Source organism: Coenobita brevimanus, chromosome 92, assembly GCF_032717465.1.
Source record: "Coenobita brevimanus isolate Jiangsu-jjx chromosome 92, ASM3271746v2, whole genome shotgun sequence".
Classification (NCBI taxonomy): domain Eukaryota; kingdom Metazoa; phylum Arthropoda; class Malacostraca; order Decapoda; family Coenobitidae; genus Coenobita; species Coenobita brevimanus.
The window spans coordinates 37,375,920-37,392,737 of record NC_137045.1 but is presented as its reverse complement, the minus strand read 5'-3'; the positions used below and the strand labels follow the sequence as shown (position 1 = coordinate 37,392,737).

Below are 16,818 nucleotides of genomic sequence, written 5' to 3'. Positions count from 1 at the left end.
TGAGCCCATGTCATACTGATCTCACTAAACAGTAAATCTTTATGCAATAGGTTTTCACTTGACACAACCCTATTGTGTGGTGAGATCTGACAGTAATCACTTATTTCCACTGTTAAATAAATCTATCTATCTATAGCCTGACGCCCTAATCCCGCAAAGGGTGGCTGCAGACAAAACGCCTCCAAGTTGTTCTGGCACCCACCATTTGACTACCCTCCCTCCAGCTCACACCTTTCTCCCTCATATACCTCTCAACTCCATCCCTCCACCTCATCCTTGGTCTCCCTCTCCCTCTCCCTCCCTCCACCTCACCTACATACATCCTCTTAATCAGTCTTTCATTCTCCATTCTCTCCACATGTCCAAACCACCTCAGTGTATTTCTCCTAATCTTCTCAACCACATCCACCCCACAACGTTCCTTCACTTCTTCATTTGTCAACCTGTCCCTCCATGTCAATCCACATGCTCCTTTCAAGTAACTTATTTCCACTGCTCTCACTCTTGACTTGTTCCCCTCCTGCAAAGTTCATGCCTCACTTCCATACATCAGGTTTCCATACATCAGGTTTGTGGAGTGAGGAGGAGATGCAAGGGTGTACAAGGGACAGCATGGTGGAATGATGAGGTGAAACAAGCTGTGGAACAAAAGAAGAAGGCATATAGTGAATGGTTGGCGAGTAGAGGTAGGGGAGAAGATGAGAGAGAGAAGAGAGAGGTATATGTGAGCAGGAGAAGGGAGGTTAAGAGACTGGTGAAGGAGAGTAAAAAGAAAGTGGATGAGGAGTTTGGGAGGAATCTGAGTGTGAAATGGAGGGAGAGTAAGAAATTGTTTTGGAAGGAGGTAAAGAAAGTAAGGCAGTGTGAAAGGGGAAATAGTAGGGGAGTGAAAGATGGGAATAATAGATTGTTGGTGGAGAAGAGAGAGAAACTGAGGAGATGGAAGGAGCACTTTGAGGATTTGTTGAATGTGGAGAGTGAGAGCAGTGCGAGTATAAGTGGTTGGGGAATGGCTAGGAGAAGAAGAGATGAGAGGAGGGAGGAAGAGATCAGTAGGGCGGAAGTAGTGGAAGCGATGAAGAATATTAAGTTGGGAAAGGCCCCAGGAATTGATGGAATGTGTGGTGAAATGCTTAGGTATGGGGGTGAGATTGTTGTGGAGTGGATATGGAAGTTGTGTAGATTGGCTTGGGAAGAGGGAAAGGTTCCAGAGGACTGGAAATCAGGTATAATTGTTCCTCTGTACAAAGGAAAAGGAGTGAGAGAAGTATGTGGTAACCATAGGGGTATTTGCCTACTTAGTGTGACTGGTAAAATATATGGTAGAATACTCATTGATAGGGTTAGGCATATGACAGAGGAGCTAGTTGGAGAAGAACAAGGGGGATTTAGGAAGGGAAAAGGGTGTGTAGATCAGATATTTGTTCTAAGATGTTTAGTGGAGAAGTATCTAGAGAAGGGAAGGAAAGTGTATGCTGCCTTCATGGACTTGGAGAAAGCTTATGACAGAATAGATAGGCAAGGTATGTGGAAGGTATTAAGAATATATGGAGTGGAGGGGAAATTGTTGAGTGCTGTGAAGAGTATGTACGAGGGAGCTGGGGAGTTCTATGATCTCAATGTGGGACTGAAACAGGGTTGTGTGATGTCTCCATGGCTGTTTAATATATACATGGATGGGGTTGTAAAGGAGGTGCAGGGTAGGGCAGTGGATGTGGGGGTGGCTCTAACGAATGAGGGTGAGATTTGGAAGCTTCCGGTGTTGCTGTTTGCTGATGATACAGTACTGTTAAGTGAAGATGAATGGGAGTTGCAAAGTTTGGTGAATGAATTTGGGACAGTGTGTAGGAGGAGGAATCTGAAAGTTAATGTAAACAAAAGTAAAGTTATGGTGTTTGAGAGGAATGAAGTCACAGAGTGTGCAGTGAGGTTGGATGGTGAGGATATGGAGAGTGTGAGTGCATTCAAGTACTTGGGTAGTGTGACGAGTAAGGATGGAACTTTGGGGGATGAAGTGCGTGAAAGGGTACAGCAGGGAAGGAAGGTTGTTGGTTCACTGAAAGCAGTGATGAGAAATAGGGAGGTGAGTATGGAAGTTAAGAAGTCACTGCATGATAGTATTGTGATCCCTACCCTGACATATGGAAGCGAGGCATGGACCTTGCAAGAGAGGAACAAGTCAAGAGTGAGAGCAGTAGAAATGAGTTACTTGAGAGGAGCATGTGGAGAGACGTGGAGGGACAGGTTGACGAATGAAGAAGTGAAGGAACGCTGTGGGGTGGATGTGGATGTGGTTGAAAAGATTAGGAGAAATACACTGAGGTGGTTTGGACATGTGAAGAGAATGGAGAATGAAAGACTGACTAAGAGGGTGTATGTAGGTGAGGTGGAGGGAGGGAGAGGGAGAGGTAGACCGAGGATGAAGTGGAGGGATGGAGTTGAGAGGTATATGAGGGAGGGGGGAGTGAGTTGGGGAGAGGGTAGTCAAATGGTGGGTGACAGAGCGACTTGGAGGCGTTTTGTCTGCGGCCACCCTTTGCGGGATTAGGGCGTCGGGCTATAGATAGATAGATAGACAGACTACTTCCATACTAATCTCCCTATTTCTCATCACCGCTTTCAGTGTACCAACAACCTTCCCTCCCTGCTGTACCCTTTCGAGCACTTTATCCCCAAAAGTTCCATCCTTACTCATCACACTACCCAAGTACTTGAATGCACTCATTCTCCATATCCTCACCATCCAACCTCACTGTGCATTCTGTGACTTCATTCCTCTCAAACACTATAACTTTACTCTTGTTTACATTAACTTTCAGATTTCTCTTCCTACACACTGTCCCAGATTCATTCACCAAACCTTGCAACTCCCATTCATCTTCACTCAACAATACTGTATCATCAATAAACAGCAACACAAGAATCTTCCACACCTCACCCTCGTTCATTAGAGCCACCCCCACATCCACTGCCCTACCTTGCACCTCCTTTACAACCCCATCCATGTATATATTAAACAGCCATGGAGACATCACGCAACCCTGTTTCAGTCCCACATTTAGATAAAAGAACTCACTCTGCTCACCATCCCTAACAACTTATTGGAGGATAATAAATATGAAAACAGCTGCTGAAGTGCTTAAGAACAGAAGTTGGCATACAGAGCATGGGGAAAGAGATAAACACTTCATGGCTAATAGTGGGTATTATACTGACAATTATTATTACTTTGAGTTATAAAATTATATACAGTACAGTATATGACCTAACACCTGAAGATGTTTGTAAGAAATGCAGAAGATGGTTAGGCAATTATATACATTCATTGCTACTGTAAAGCCCCTTTAAGAGAATAACCAGTAATTGCTGAAATTCATCATTCATGAATCTCTGTGACGTAACCTCCCGAGAAAAGGAGGAAGTACTGTATAATGATATTGTTCTGTTAGCTCAAAAGAATTTATTAAAGCTGAAATTTAGTACACTGATGTTTTCTGTGCTGTACATTTCAGGGTGAACTGATTCCAACCATAATATTGGATTTGTAACACAATACTTACCATTACAAGTATCAACACATTCATTCAACTGTTTTTGAAGGAGCCTCAGGGCAAAATTATAGAAGCTGGCATTGGTGAGTAATTTTTTTACTAGATATAATGTGGCAACACTAAACTGTAGCTGGTAACAACATGATAACCTATATGCTGTGTACTCAATGGAATATAATATAGAGATTATACATAAGCTACAAATTTACATTAACTGAAAAGAGACCTATGTACAGTATTATAAATCACCACAATGTCTAGGTATAATAGTGAACATATGTCAACAGCTTTACATTTATCACTTGTATGGCAAACTTACAGTAAACAACTATACAAAACCACCATCTCGAGTCATAATACAAAACTGTCTATGTAACATTAATAGTACACAATTTTGACTTGAATCTCTCAGCTTAGCAACAAGATGATAATCATACGGCACTATACAATATACCAGCGGTTCCCAGACCCATGGTTGCGACCCAAGTAAGGGTTGCAAAGATGCTCCTGAGGGTTGCAGGATGGTTTGGAAAAAAAATAAATAAATAAAAATAAGAAAATGAAAAAATGTTAAAAGTACAAAATACTGCAAATATATTTACATCACAATCTTTTTAATAAAGTGCATCACTGAGACTCTGGAATAGAATAGTTGTGAATAATAAATGAAGAAACACTGAAATTATGTTTCCACCCTGAGGGATGCCAGAAAAAAAAAAAAAAAAAAAAAAAGTTCTGGGTCACGGCCACAAAAGTTTAGGAAACACTACAGTACAGTACAGTATTTACAGATCTTAGTGGGAACTGCCTTGTATCTGAGAAATATTTCCTCCCAAAGTGCCAGAATGCAGAATTCCTTTAATAATTTTGAAAATACATGCACAAACAGAAACTGGTATCTCTTTGAAGCTAACCTTCACTTAAAGACATAAGTTATAAAATCAGGTATTAAAAAAAAAAAAAAAAAATCAGTATACATCAATGACAGTTATAACTCATCAGTGCAATACCTTTTTCATAAACTGCTATCTGATATGAGAAAACACCCCTTGGTCAGCATGTTGGTTTCAGGATTTATGGAGTATTTCCTTATATTTACAAGCTGTATATTACATAATCAATAAGGTTAAGATGATGATGATGATGATGATGATGATGATGATGATGATAACAACAATGAGGATGAGGATGCAGACTGACGCACTGTACACCACATTTCTCTCTCCCAGTTGCAGTCAAAGGGTTTTGATCCTTCAACTGGCACCTACATGTTTTTTTCTTTTCTTTTTTTTTCTGCATAGTGCAGAAAGTGACAACACTGTCATATCACACTGCATGTAGTGCAAGCAGTTTTGTACTTTTTACTACAGTATACAGGAAAAAGAAGTACTGTACCTGTATACAGTACTGTTGCTAGGACTTCTTCCTTCTTTGATTCATGTTCAAAAAAATTTACAATAAATACTAAAGATTTAAGGGTACAGCAGGGAAGAAATGTTGCTGGTTCCTTGAATGCAGTGATAAGAAACAGGGAAGTGAGCATGGAAGTAAAAAAGTTACTCCACGACAGTATTGTGATACCAATTCTAACATATGGAAGTGAAGCTTGGACCTTGTTGGAGGGACAGAAGTCAAGAGTGAGAGCAGTGGAAATGAGTTATTTGAGAGGAGCATGTGATGACACATGGAGAAGCAGAGGTGGAGGGGGGTGGGAGGGAGGGGGAGGCCAAGGATGAGATGGAGGAATGGAGTGGAGAGGTATATAAGAGAAGGGGGTGTGAGCTGGGAGCAGGGCAGTGAAATGGTGGGGGACAGGGCAACATGGAGGCGATTTGTTTGTGGCCACTCCTTACAGGATTAAGGCATCTGGCAATAGAAAGATAGACAGTCTGAGTCACAGAGACTTTTACTTGATAACCTAAATCATGGGGAAAAGAAAAATATGATATTTAAGGTGGCAAATCAGATCTATCTATCTATCTATTGCCAGACGCCTCAATCCCGTTTGGGGTGGCCACAAACAAATCGCCTCCACGTCGTCCTGTCCCCCGCCATTTCACAGATGAAGAGGGATAATCGGTATATTATAGGTGAACAGTGTGTGAAGAATGATGAAGGAAGGGTAGTGGTGAACAGTGAGGATATTAAAGATGCATGGAGAGAGCATTATAGCCGGTTGTTGAATGAGGAGTTTGACTGGGACAGGGAAGGTTTGGAGCCAGCAAAGCCAGTGTTTGGCCCTTGGCCTTTGATTGATGCTGCTACTGTGAGTGAGGCAATAGGCAGGATGAAGGTGGGGAAGGCAGCATGTGTGTCAGGGTTGACTGCCAAAATGTTGAAGGCCTCAGGAGGTATAGGGGTCAGGTTAGTCACTGACCTGATAAATATGATTAGATACGAGTGTGTTGTCCTAGATGATTGGCTGAAGAGTGTAATTGTAAATGTGTACATGGGAAAGGGCAATGCCCTGGAAAGAGGAAATTATAGAGGTATAAAGCTTTTAGATCAGATAATGAAGGTAATGGAGAGAGTTTTAGGAGGTATAATTAGAGAAAGAGTGAATACTGATGAGATGCAGTTTGGGTTTACGCCTGGCTGGGGGACCACTGATGCCATATTCATTGTTCAACAGCTTCAGGAAAAATATATTGGGAGGAGAAGGGATCTTTATTTTGTTTTTGTTGATTTGGAAAAGGCCTTTGACAGAGCCCCTAGAGAGGTGGTGAAGTGGGCAATGAGAAAGCTTGGCTTGGAGGAGTGGCTGGTTAGGGTGGTTATGGCTATGTATGTTGGTGCTCGCACCCATGTAAGAGTGAATGGAGATTTGAGTGATGAGTTTTCCGTGAACGTTGGTGTGCATCATGGGTCAGTTTTGAGTCCCATGTTGTTTATCATGGTACTTGAAGCCCTCTCACGTGACTTCAGAAAAGAACTCCCGTGGGAAACGTTGTATGCTGATGATTTTGTGTTGATTGCAGAAAACGAAAGGGAGGTGTTGGAAAGATTTAGGAGGTGGTGAGATGGTATGAGGTGCAAGGGCTTAAGGGTAAATGCAGATAAAACAAAAGTGATGATATCTAGGGTTGGTGGCGGTACTGTCAAAGACGAGGGAGAGTGACTATGTGCAGTTTGCCACAAGGGTGTGGGAAGTAATTCCATCTTGTGCAGTGGTTGTGATAAATGGGTGCACAAGAGAAGTAGTGGTATCAGAGGTAGACTGCGAGATAATGCTGATTTTATGTGTACAACGTGTCGGGGAGAGCAGGTGGAGATTGTCAGGCGTAAAAGGACTGAACTTGCTGGTGAATCTGTTGAGTGTGTGGAAGAGTTTTTTTTATTTGGGAGACATGTTGTGTGCTGGAGGTGAGGCTGGAGCTAGCTCTGTGGCTAGGGTAAGAAGTGGTCGGAAGAAGTTCAGGGAGCTGTTGCCTCTCCTGACATTGAGAGGGCTCTCCCTACGTGCAGCATGTGTTAGAAGTGTAACACTGTATGGTAGTAAGACCTGGGCAGTAAAGGAGGAAGATATTCGCAGGCTCAGACGTACAGAAATGACAATGATTAGGTGGATGTGCAGTACGTCCCTGCGTGCAAGGTCTGGGGGAGCTGGGTTTACGATGGAAAAGTTGAGAGGGAGGATGGGTCTGGAGTGTATTGGTGTTGTGATGAGGAGAGGTAGAGTGAGCTGGTTTGGGCATGATAATTGGGTGCAGAAGATGAGAAGTGTTATTATTGGGGGTGAGGTTATGAGGAGTAGACCGAGAAAGACATGGGACGAGGTCATTAAGTGTCACCTCAGGGTTAAGGGACTGAACAGGGGGGCTGCAATAGACCATGCAGCGTGGAGAGCCGCCATTAGGTGACCAAGGCCGATGCATGCAAGCATGTTGGAGCCTTCAAAAACGAAACGAAGTGATAGATAGAAAATGGCATGCAAAAACTAGCCATAATAACACTAAATTACAAGTACCTGTATAGGCCTACAAGCAAAAACAAGAGTAACAGGTAAAAAATCTTCCCCAATCAAAAACACCCTGAGATGAAAAGAGTGGACAATTCTAAATGTATGTGGGAGGCAAAAAGGAGTACATGTCGACTCTCAAGCAAGCACAGGGAAAATGATGGCCAAGGCCAGCTGAGAAGAAAAGAAAGAATTAGGAGTAACTTCCCCACCTTAATATACTTGTACATACAGTACTCAAAAGGTCATGTATCCAAACAGACCACAAAATGAAGCTGAACTGCCTGGAGGACTAGGGGACTGTCAGCAACTGAGAGAGAGAGAGAGAGAGAGAGAGAGAGAGAGAGAGAGAGAGAGAGAGAGAGGATGTGAGAATGAGCAGACATGAGTAGAATGCTTCTAAGTAAGAGGTTAAAGATTTACTTATGCATGAGTGTCTTACCTAAAGGAGAACTCTATTATAAAGGGAAAGATTTACACCAAAGGACTTTTCAATCTTAGACTGAAGCATGCCTGTTAGGTGGGATGTTTGTAGTGCAGGAAATTAGGGAAAACTGACCTTTTTCACATCAAGAATTCTCACAGAAATACTAATTATACATTAATAAAAATGAATATACAAGTATATCTACCTCTGTACTTACACGTGAAACAAATGAGAAGACTCTGGTTTCCCCTGCTCACATACGGATGGAGCGAAGGAACTGGAGTAACTTTTGCTGCTTGGCTGAGCAATGTTCGTGTGATTGATGTTGGCTATAACATGATCGTCCTCCCTACTGCTTGCCAATTGCTTATGTCTGTTTGACAAATTAATTTGCATGTCGGCACCCTGTGAGAGGATGAGGTGGAGAAGCCAGCACATGGTGACAAATCGGACACAAACTGACACCAACAAAAATACGTACAGTATGACCCTGACGGTGTCGAGACAGAGACTGACTTGCAAGTCTGCTTGAGCCTGTTCGTATCTGGGAAGTGGCTGGTAGGGAAAAATACTGGCAGGACACTCAAACTATGGCAGGAATGTCACTGCGAGTATACTTGTGACCCAGAAGACCCAAGGAAGCTTCAATTTCAAAAGCATACTCATGACCTGGAGGACAGAGTTAATCCAAGCACAGTATGGGATACTTAGCTATTCAAGTACTAAATCTGAAGAGGCCAGTCAATTGGACATTTTGCTTGGCTGCAGTTTATTATTTTCTACATACAAAACAATTATGTACTCAAAATTTAAATCATTATTTGTTGGGGGCAGTCACCACCCACTCATTCAATGTAGTGCTGCTCTTGGGTGTCTGCCCTGTCCTCTCCTCCATCCTTCTTTCCTTCCATCAACTTCTGTCTTTCTTTCGTTCATTCTTTCCTCGTCTTTCTGCCTGCGGGTGACTTTACACTCCCTCTTGTATCTTTCATTCCTTCATTCTTTCCTCTTCCTTCTGCCCATGGGTGACTCTACACTGCGTGACAAGCCAAATGGTTTCCTGTACACCAAGAAACCATTTACTACTCTGGATGGTAGCCATATAACCAAATTTTGGCACCTGGTGGTTTAGTGGGTAATTATTGTGCTCCAATCGGATTGAGCCAGTGAAGGTTTATATCCAAGGGGTGGTTGGGGTTTATTGCTCACATAATGCCACTCACGGATGAGTGAGGTTGGTCACTCTCATCTTAAATGTCACGACCAACTGCCTAGCCCCAGGCTTCTACGCTCCTCATGGGGCAATGTAGGATTGGATGACGGATGGATGGATGGATTTGAATTCCATTACTGTGACTGCAGTTTGGTTCTGTTGTCTTTATGGCAAGTTAAGCCGCACAGTGACAGTATATACTAAAGTACTTTTATCACATTAAAGGATGATGAAATGCTGCATCAGTGCTCCACAAACTTTTCTATTTCTTCTAATTATATTCTGACAACACCATAATTTAGATTAGGATCACCAATGAAAATGAACAAGAAAAATAATATGCAATACATACATTTTTTAGTTTCTTGTAAAGTTGATCACGTTTATTACTAATTATATTGTACTGCACAAGCATACTTATACGAGGTGGGGAGTCTGGGAGAGTGGAATAAGAAAACATTTCCTTCTCAAAGCATCCATCCATCCATCATCCAATCCTACGTTGCCCCATGAGGAATGTAGGAGCCCAGGGCTATGCAAGTTGGTCCTGACATTTAAGATGAGAGTGAAGAAAAAGCTGATAATCCAGGACAAATTATTCTGATAGTGCAGTGGTACCTTTAAAAGGAATTATGGATAAAGTTATTTGAGTCCTTGCATTATTAAGTAGATATTCTCCTTAATGTGTGATGGTAAACTGATCTGTTTCCATTTTGTTCTGATACACATATACGAGTATTCATAACTCAAACACTTTTCATGTGAATACAAATCTGAATATGAGATTTTAAGCACTTACATTTTTTGACCTTTTTATATACTGTATATACTAATATATACAGTATATATATATATATATATATATACAGTATATATCATCATCCAATCCTACGTTGCCCCATGAGGAGCGTAGGAGCCCGGGGCTAGGCAGTGACAAACCTCACTCATCCCTAAGTGGCATTATGCAAGCAATAACTCCAACCAACCACTGGATATAAACCTTCATCAGATCAATCCAATTGGAGCAACGCAATTACTCACTAAACCACCAGGTGCCATAATTTGGTTACATGGTTACCACCCAGCATAGTAAATGGTTTCCTGCTGTACAGGAAACCATTTGACTCGTCACTCAGTGTAGAGTCACCCATAGGCAGAAGGAACAGGAAAGAATAAAGGAAAGACAGACACAAGAGGGAGTGTAAAGTCACCCATAGGCAGAAGGACGAGGAAAGAATGAAATAAAGAAAGACAGAGGAGGAAGGAAGGAGAGGAAAGGGCAGACACCTGAGAGCAGCACTACCAGGAGGCTGTCAGATGGACAGCCGCCATTAGGTGACCAAAGTCAAAGCATGCAAGCATGTTGGAGCCTTTATAAATGATATGATACAAAACGATCTTTTTGTATATATTCCTTTTTCTGTGCAATGCATATTTAGTTGTATTTGGAGATCAAGGCAACTTCGAGCATTTTCAGGGCAAACTCCTTCCCCCCCCCCTCCAATGAAATGATTGCCTACATGCTTCTGTGCACAAAGCTCAGTACACTAAAAATGTGGTCCCAACAGTCAGAAACATAAAAATACAGGAAGAGCCTTTAACATGAAAACAAAAGTCCTCTACAGCTACTATGAGAGTTACTGTATGTAACAAAACTTTATTCCAACCTCACATCATCCTGATGGTCCTTTAGTTGTTGTCTCAGTAAGGTTAGCCATGGGTGCTAACTGTTATTACACATGACCTAGCTACTGGTAAACTTGGAAAAGTAATGCAGAAAAGATAACACAAGTTACTGTTAATCAATCCCAGTCTGTCTGGCTGAGCAGACCCATCAACTGCAGGCATGCAATGGCCCCTGCAGGTCTGTCCCATGCAGTGAACCAATGTTCCCTTGAAGATGACAGTGCTTTCTCACAGCAAGGTGTGGTGAGACGCTGTCAGCTGTGGAGGTTTGGTTCTTGGATGGATGCCGCACTTGTGTCTCTCCATCCAATTAAGAGTGGCACCATAGCAGGCTCCAATTCACCCCATAATTTGGTTATATAGTTATGACCCAGCATTGTAAAGGTTTCCTGGTTTACAGGAAACCATTGGGCTTGCCACTCAGTGCAGAGCCACCTGAAGTGGAAAGAGTAGCTAATAAAATGTGACTGGGAGGAAAGGGAAGAGTAGGAAGAGGTGAGGGCAGAGAATGGGAAAGGAAGAAGTAGCCAACACTACATCAAGTGAGTGGATGAAAAAATTTTAATGTCCAACCTCTGCACACTCAGTTTTATGGTTCTTACAATACACTAACTGGCTAACAGTACAATAAACTTTTGAATCCCAGCTTGCCCACTTCTGAGTGTCAAGTCCCAAGGCTAGACTACTGTTAGTCCATCAAATCTGGGATTATAAATAAATATATCATTATAGTTGTAACTTGATCATTAAAGTGTTCCTCAAGAATTTAGTGAGTGCAGCCTCTTAATGTGAGACTTGAGGCAGTGTGGCTGAGTGAAAGCTCTTGGGCAGAGATGACACTTGTATGGTCGCTCTCCAGTGTGCCTCCGGTAGTGACTGGTTAGGTGCGCCTTCTGGTTAAATGCCTGAAAACACTGGTCACATTTGAATGGTCGCTTGTTCAAGTGAGCTGACATGTGCACCTTATAAGAATTCACCTTTGTGTACTGTTTTCTGCAGATTTTGCAATACAGAGGAGTATTTACATTTCTACATTTTCCCCCTGTTAACTCATTCTTCTTCTTGCGTAAGGTAGGTTTTTCTTGCTTGCTAGCACACAATATCTCAGAAGAAATTGAGTCCTCCTCAGTTTTCACTTCAAAACCATATTCAGGGTGGGAGGTCTCAGCTTCAATGTATTTTTCTTCAGAAATATCAGAATCAGTACCGGTATCATCATCACTGGAATATTTTCTTTTCTTCCTGGACTTTTCTTTTTTCTTAGTTGCATGATAATTAATTTGTTGTAAGGACTGTTCCTGATTGGTCACACTGACATCATTATCCTGACCAAGATCCTCTAAACCTTTACACCACATAGCCTCATGGTTCCTCAACTTTGAAAGTCTGCTGAAAACCTTCTGACAGCTCCTACAAGCATACTCTCCACTCTGTGTTGACTCCAATGGTTCAATTTTTATAGGACTTTGGCCATCATCGGCATTTTCACTAACAGTCATTTGTTTTGTTGAAAACAGTACTTTGTCATCATATATTTTCTTATTAGACACATGGAAACCTTCTTCCTCTTGCTCATCACAGCTTTCGAACTCAGTTTCCTTTATCTGCTCTCCATCACTTCCAAATTCAGCACCTAACTGTCCCAGTTCTGACCCTGTCTGACCACATGGTTCCTCCTTGATATCCATTTCATCAGTAACATTATAATCTCTATATCTTTCATCTACTCTTCCATGCTTGACACTCTGATGAAATTTTAAAGCAGATGCCCTCCTGAAAACCATGCCACAAGCATCACATACTTCACTCAAATTACTGTAATGTACAAGGAGGTGGCTCTTCAGTGAGGAAATGTCAGGGAAAGTTGCCTGACAATTGCAGCAACTAAATTTTTCTTTCATATGCTCTCTCTCACTCTCTCCCTGCCTGATTGCATTCTTCTGCTCATTGTGCATTATTTTTTCATTCTCATTTTCCCTACCACTGTCTACATTATGTATGCTGTCACTGCTACCACAGCCACAAGTTTTATTATTATTCCACAAAAGATTACAGGAAGGTCCACAGGCACATTTTGTGGAGGCTGTATTACCAGCTTCTTGTTCTGCAATACATCTATCTGAGTGACTCTTGTCTTTTGACTGTGCTGCCACTTCACAATCGCACACACACGATTTCACACAACTGTGAATGCACTCGTGTGATTCTAAAAGAGGCCTCTGCTTAAAAGTACCACTACAATACTTACAATTAAAAGAACATTCTTCATGGGTCTGTGTGTGTGATGTTTTGCAAATGTCACAAGCTTTCATTCCTGAGGAACTGGGGTTATTACTTTCATTCGTGATAACTTTTCTGTTTTTTGTATCTAATTCCCTTTCCTTTACCTTATCACCATTTTCTTTTCCTTTTCCTATTTGTTGTGAGATTTTTAAAGCAGAGGCTTTGCCATGGTGCACATGTTTAATATGACGCATTACTGCAGATCTCTGAGCAAAACAAGAGGAACAGGCACTACATTTGTAAGGTTTGAAACCTGTGTGTCTACTCATATGATCTTTTAAATGTGTGATCTGTTTAAATGCCTTGCCACAAACATTGCATTCATATGGTCTCTCCCCAGTGTGCATCCTTAAATGGCTGTGCAGGTTGGATGATTGTAGAAAAGTCTTATCACAAAGCTTGCATGCCCAAATCTTTTTACCACATTCATCAATTATGGTTTTATAATTTTTTTCATCTTGTTCTTCTTTTATTTTTTCCAATGGTTTTGATGTAGTGTGGAATTCTTCTTTCAATGCCTGAACCGCATTCTTAGAAGTGCAGTCATCAGTAGATCTAGTATCAGTAACTTTCCTTTCCTTTCTCACAATGGATCCTGACTCCACCAAATGATCCTTCTCCATCTCTGGCAATTTATATCCACTTCGATGCTCCATCTCATCCACACCTGGCCTCGTTAATAAGTGACTTCTGACAAAACCATCTTCCTCAGTCACCTGTATCACCTTGTGATGTACCTGCCCATTACTTGCCTCCAAGATGTCTATATCCTCTTCCTCTTTTACTGCAATTTCACTAGTATCTTTGTTTGTGTTATTAGTTACAGGAGGAACAATGACAACAAAATCTTGCTCTTCTCCAATCTTGACACTGATGCACATGTCTGACCCACAGTTCTCAACAGCATCGATCTCGTGTGCCATTGTCCGGTGGTTATGGAGAGTAGTCAGGTCCACAAAACTCACACCACACACTTCACATATGCACTGATAATCAGTGTGTGTCAGGCGGTGCTTCAGCAGACTGGCTTTACTTTTGTACTGAATGCCACAAATTTTGCACGAAAAAGGCATGGAAAGTCGGTGATTCCTCATGTGCTCAATCTTATAGCATTCATTTATAAAAGTTTTCTTGCAAATTTTGCAGTAAAAACTTCTGTGTCTATATTCTGGTTCAGCCTTTTCTTTCTTCTTAATTTTCTTTTTAGCTTCTGAATGCTGTGTTTTTTTGTGAGACTTTAATCTTGAGCACTGAGTAAAAGCAAAATTGCAGATGTCACACACATATGGCCGCTCTCCTGTGTGGATTCGTACGTGTGATCTGAGATGTGCAATTTGCTTAAATCCTCGCCTACAAAAATCGCAAAAATAAGGTCGCTCCCCTGAGTGGGTACGCATGTGGGCAATGTAGTTTGAGGAAGTTTTGCACTCCTTGCCACACTGACCACAGTTATAAACTTTTGGCATTCTGATTTTTTTTTCTTTCATCTTTTTGCTCTTCACAGTAATTTTTATTGGTGAATTACTACCAGCTTCTGTTCTCTGTTTTCTACATCTCTTGCCTTCTTCTGAATTTACATTTCTTTTCTCCTTTGGTTTCACAGGTTCATTTACACATGGTACCTCCTGAGAGTCAATCATCACAGGATCATCTGAGCCCTCATCTATGATGTAAGTAATTTCATTATTGTGTTCCAGAATATCATTCCACAGAAGAAGGCTGGTACCATCTGGGTGAATATCTTTCCTCACCTTGGAGTATCTTCCAATATCCAATTCTAGCTCCTTACCCACTTCCATTGAGTACACCTGTCCACCATCAGAACCAGAGTCTTGAATATTCTGACTTACCTCCACTGTAAAGTTGTTTGGCTCCTCTACAGGCACTTCTTCATGCAGCTCCACACACATGTCACTGTCACTGACATTTGTGATAACTGGATTGGATTTCCCATGACTGACAGATACTTTCCCTGAACATACTTGGGAAGAATGAATCCCACCCAAAACAGACTCACTTCCAGATGCATCACCTGCAGCATTTGAGTTTTGTACTGATACTGAATTTGATGGCAGGTGACTCCTGGACTGTGCAGAATCAGACATTAGCATAACATCTTCAGTCTTTAAAGATGGTGGTAATATTATAAAGAAGGTGTTTCCTTCACCATCTTCAGTTTCTAGTAGTTTTCCATTATCTAAGGCAGCTTTTACTTGATTAGGGTGGATGTAACTGTCAAAATTATGTGCATTATCATTTAAATTGGACACCAAGTTCTCCTTCAATTTCTGTAAATATGTCTCTGCAGCATTTACTGTCAGTTTTCTTGGTGATGAAGAATTACTGTCAGCTGCTAATGAAGATGGTGAAGTTGATGCGTCAGGTGAACAAAATATATCATGGTCAGTTTCAACCTCAAGTGACTTGGGGCTTTCATTTTCTTTTTGTCCAACTTTAGTCTTCTGATTCGTACTGTTATCTGAATATGTGCATTTTTCTATTCCCAAAGAATGTTCTTTCTCCCTGCCAATTATATTCTGGGACTTAACAAGAGCTGCTGAAGCAAAAGTTTTGTTTGCCTCCTTATCATGGACATACAAATAATCATCTTTGTGTGTGTGCACTTTTCGATGCAGTGAGAGTCCAGCCAGCCGAGAAAATTCTTGGCCACACTCAGTGCAAACAAATGGACCCAGGTTAACATGAACCCCACGATGCTGCTGCAGGGTAACCTTTTCTCTAAAGCGAACTCCACATTCCTCACACTTATACCTCCTCTCGCCAGTGTGAATCATTCGATGGAAGTTCAATCTTGTTGAGGTAGAAAAGGCCCGGCCACATTTTTCACACTGATAAGGTTTTTCACCTGTGTGCATCCTCATATGCAGCTTTAAATTCATTTTTTCAAAAAATGATTTGCTACAAATGTGGCAAGTGTAAGGTTTCACTCCCGAATGCTTCTTTTTATGTAGAGTGAGTGAGGATCTCTGAACAAACCTGGTTCCACATTGGTCACACTTAAAAGGACGTTCCCCAGTGTGCGTGCGCTGATGGTCGGTCAAATGGTGCCGCTGTCTGAATGCCTTCGGACAAGCATTACACTTGAAAGGTCTCTCCCCAGAATGAGTTAACAGGTGCTTTTTCAAATTGGCCAAAGTCTGGGAAACTGACCCACACTCATCACAGGTATATCCTTTCTCAGTTTTTCTAGTCATATTCCCTTTAGTTTTGTTTATCATGGCTGTAGATTCCTCACTTACCACAGCATGCACACTGTTAGAGCCATCCACAGCTGGTACTTGCTGCTCAGTTGCATTTTGCTGGGTTATTTGTTTGGCGGATAACATTATGACGATGATAGCACCTCTCTTCTCCTCCCATTCCTTACTACGTTCTTGAAATCACCAAAATTTACCAGATTTTCATGGAAGAGCAGACTGTCAATCATGTACCTGAAAGAGACATTTGCTACATTAACAGACAGTTCAGCCACAAGTACACTGAATCACAGTCCAAGCTGTCTCATACACACATGCAGAAATTGGTAAAAACAATGAAATTTTCTAAAAGATTTTTAAAATGAATGACATCACAAAATACGACATGATGTGAAGGAAGTGTCAGGATTAATTATGAAGCTACTGGGGGACATTGTTGATTTGACAATGTCAGTAATCATTTTTGGGTACAAAGAAAAATT

The 16,818-nt window shown here is 41.4% G+C and overlaps 1 protein-coding gene across 1 annotated transcript; it reads right to left on the bottom strand.

Annotated features, from left to right (window-relative positions):
* Positions 1–11,593: 11,593 nt before the first annotated feature.
* On the bottom strand, positions 11,594–16,465 carry LOC145412198 (uncharacterized). The gene is made up of 2 exons (XM_080282124.1): positions 13,223–16,465; positions 11,594–12,703 (listed from the first exon to the last, which is right to left on the bottom strand). Exons 1-2 carry the CDS (start codon positions 16,463–16,465, stop codon positions 11,594–11,596), a joined length of 4,353 nt encoding a protein of 1,450 aa, XP_080138250.1.
* Positions 16,466–16,818: the final 353 nt, after the last annotated feature.

Bases quoted from the DNA above. Each gene is read 5' to 3' on its own strand.
- LOC145412198 (XM_080282124.1), bottom strand. From the start codon at position 16,465: ATGTTATCCGCCAAACAAATAACCCAGCAAAATGCAACTGAGCAGCAA. The intron at 12,704-13,222 runs GTAAAGGAAAGG...TGCAATTGTCAG, and splicing joins GAAAAGAAAATGGTGATAAG to GCAACTTTCCCTGACATTTC.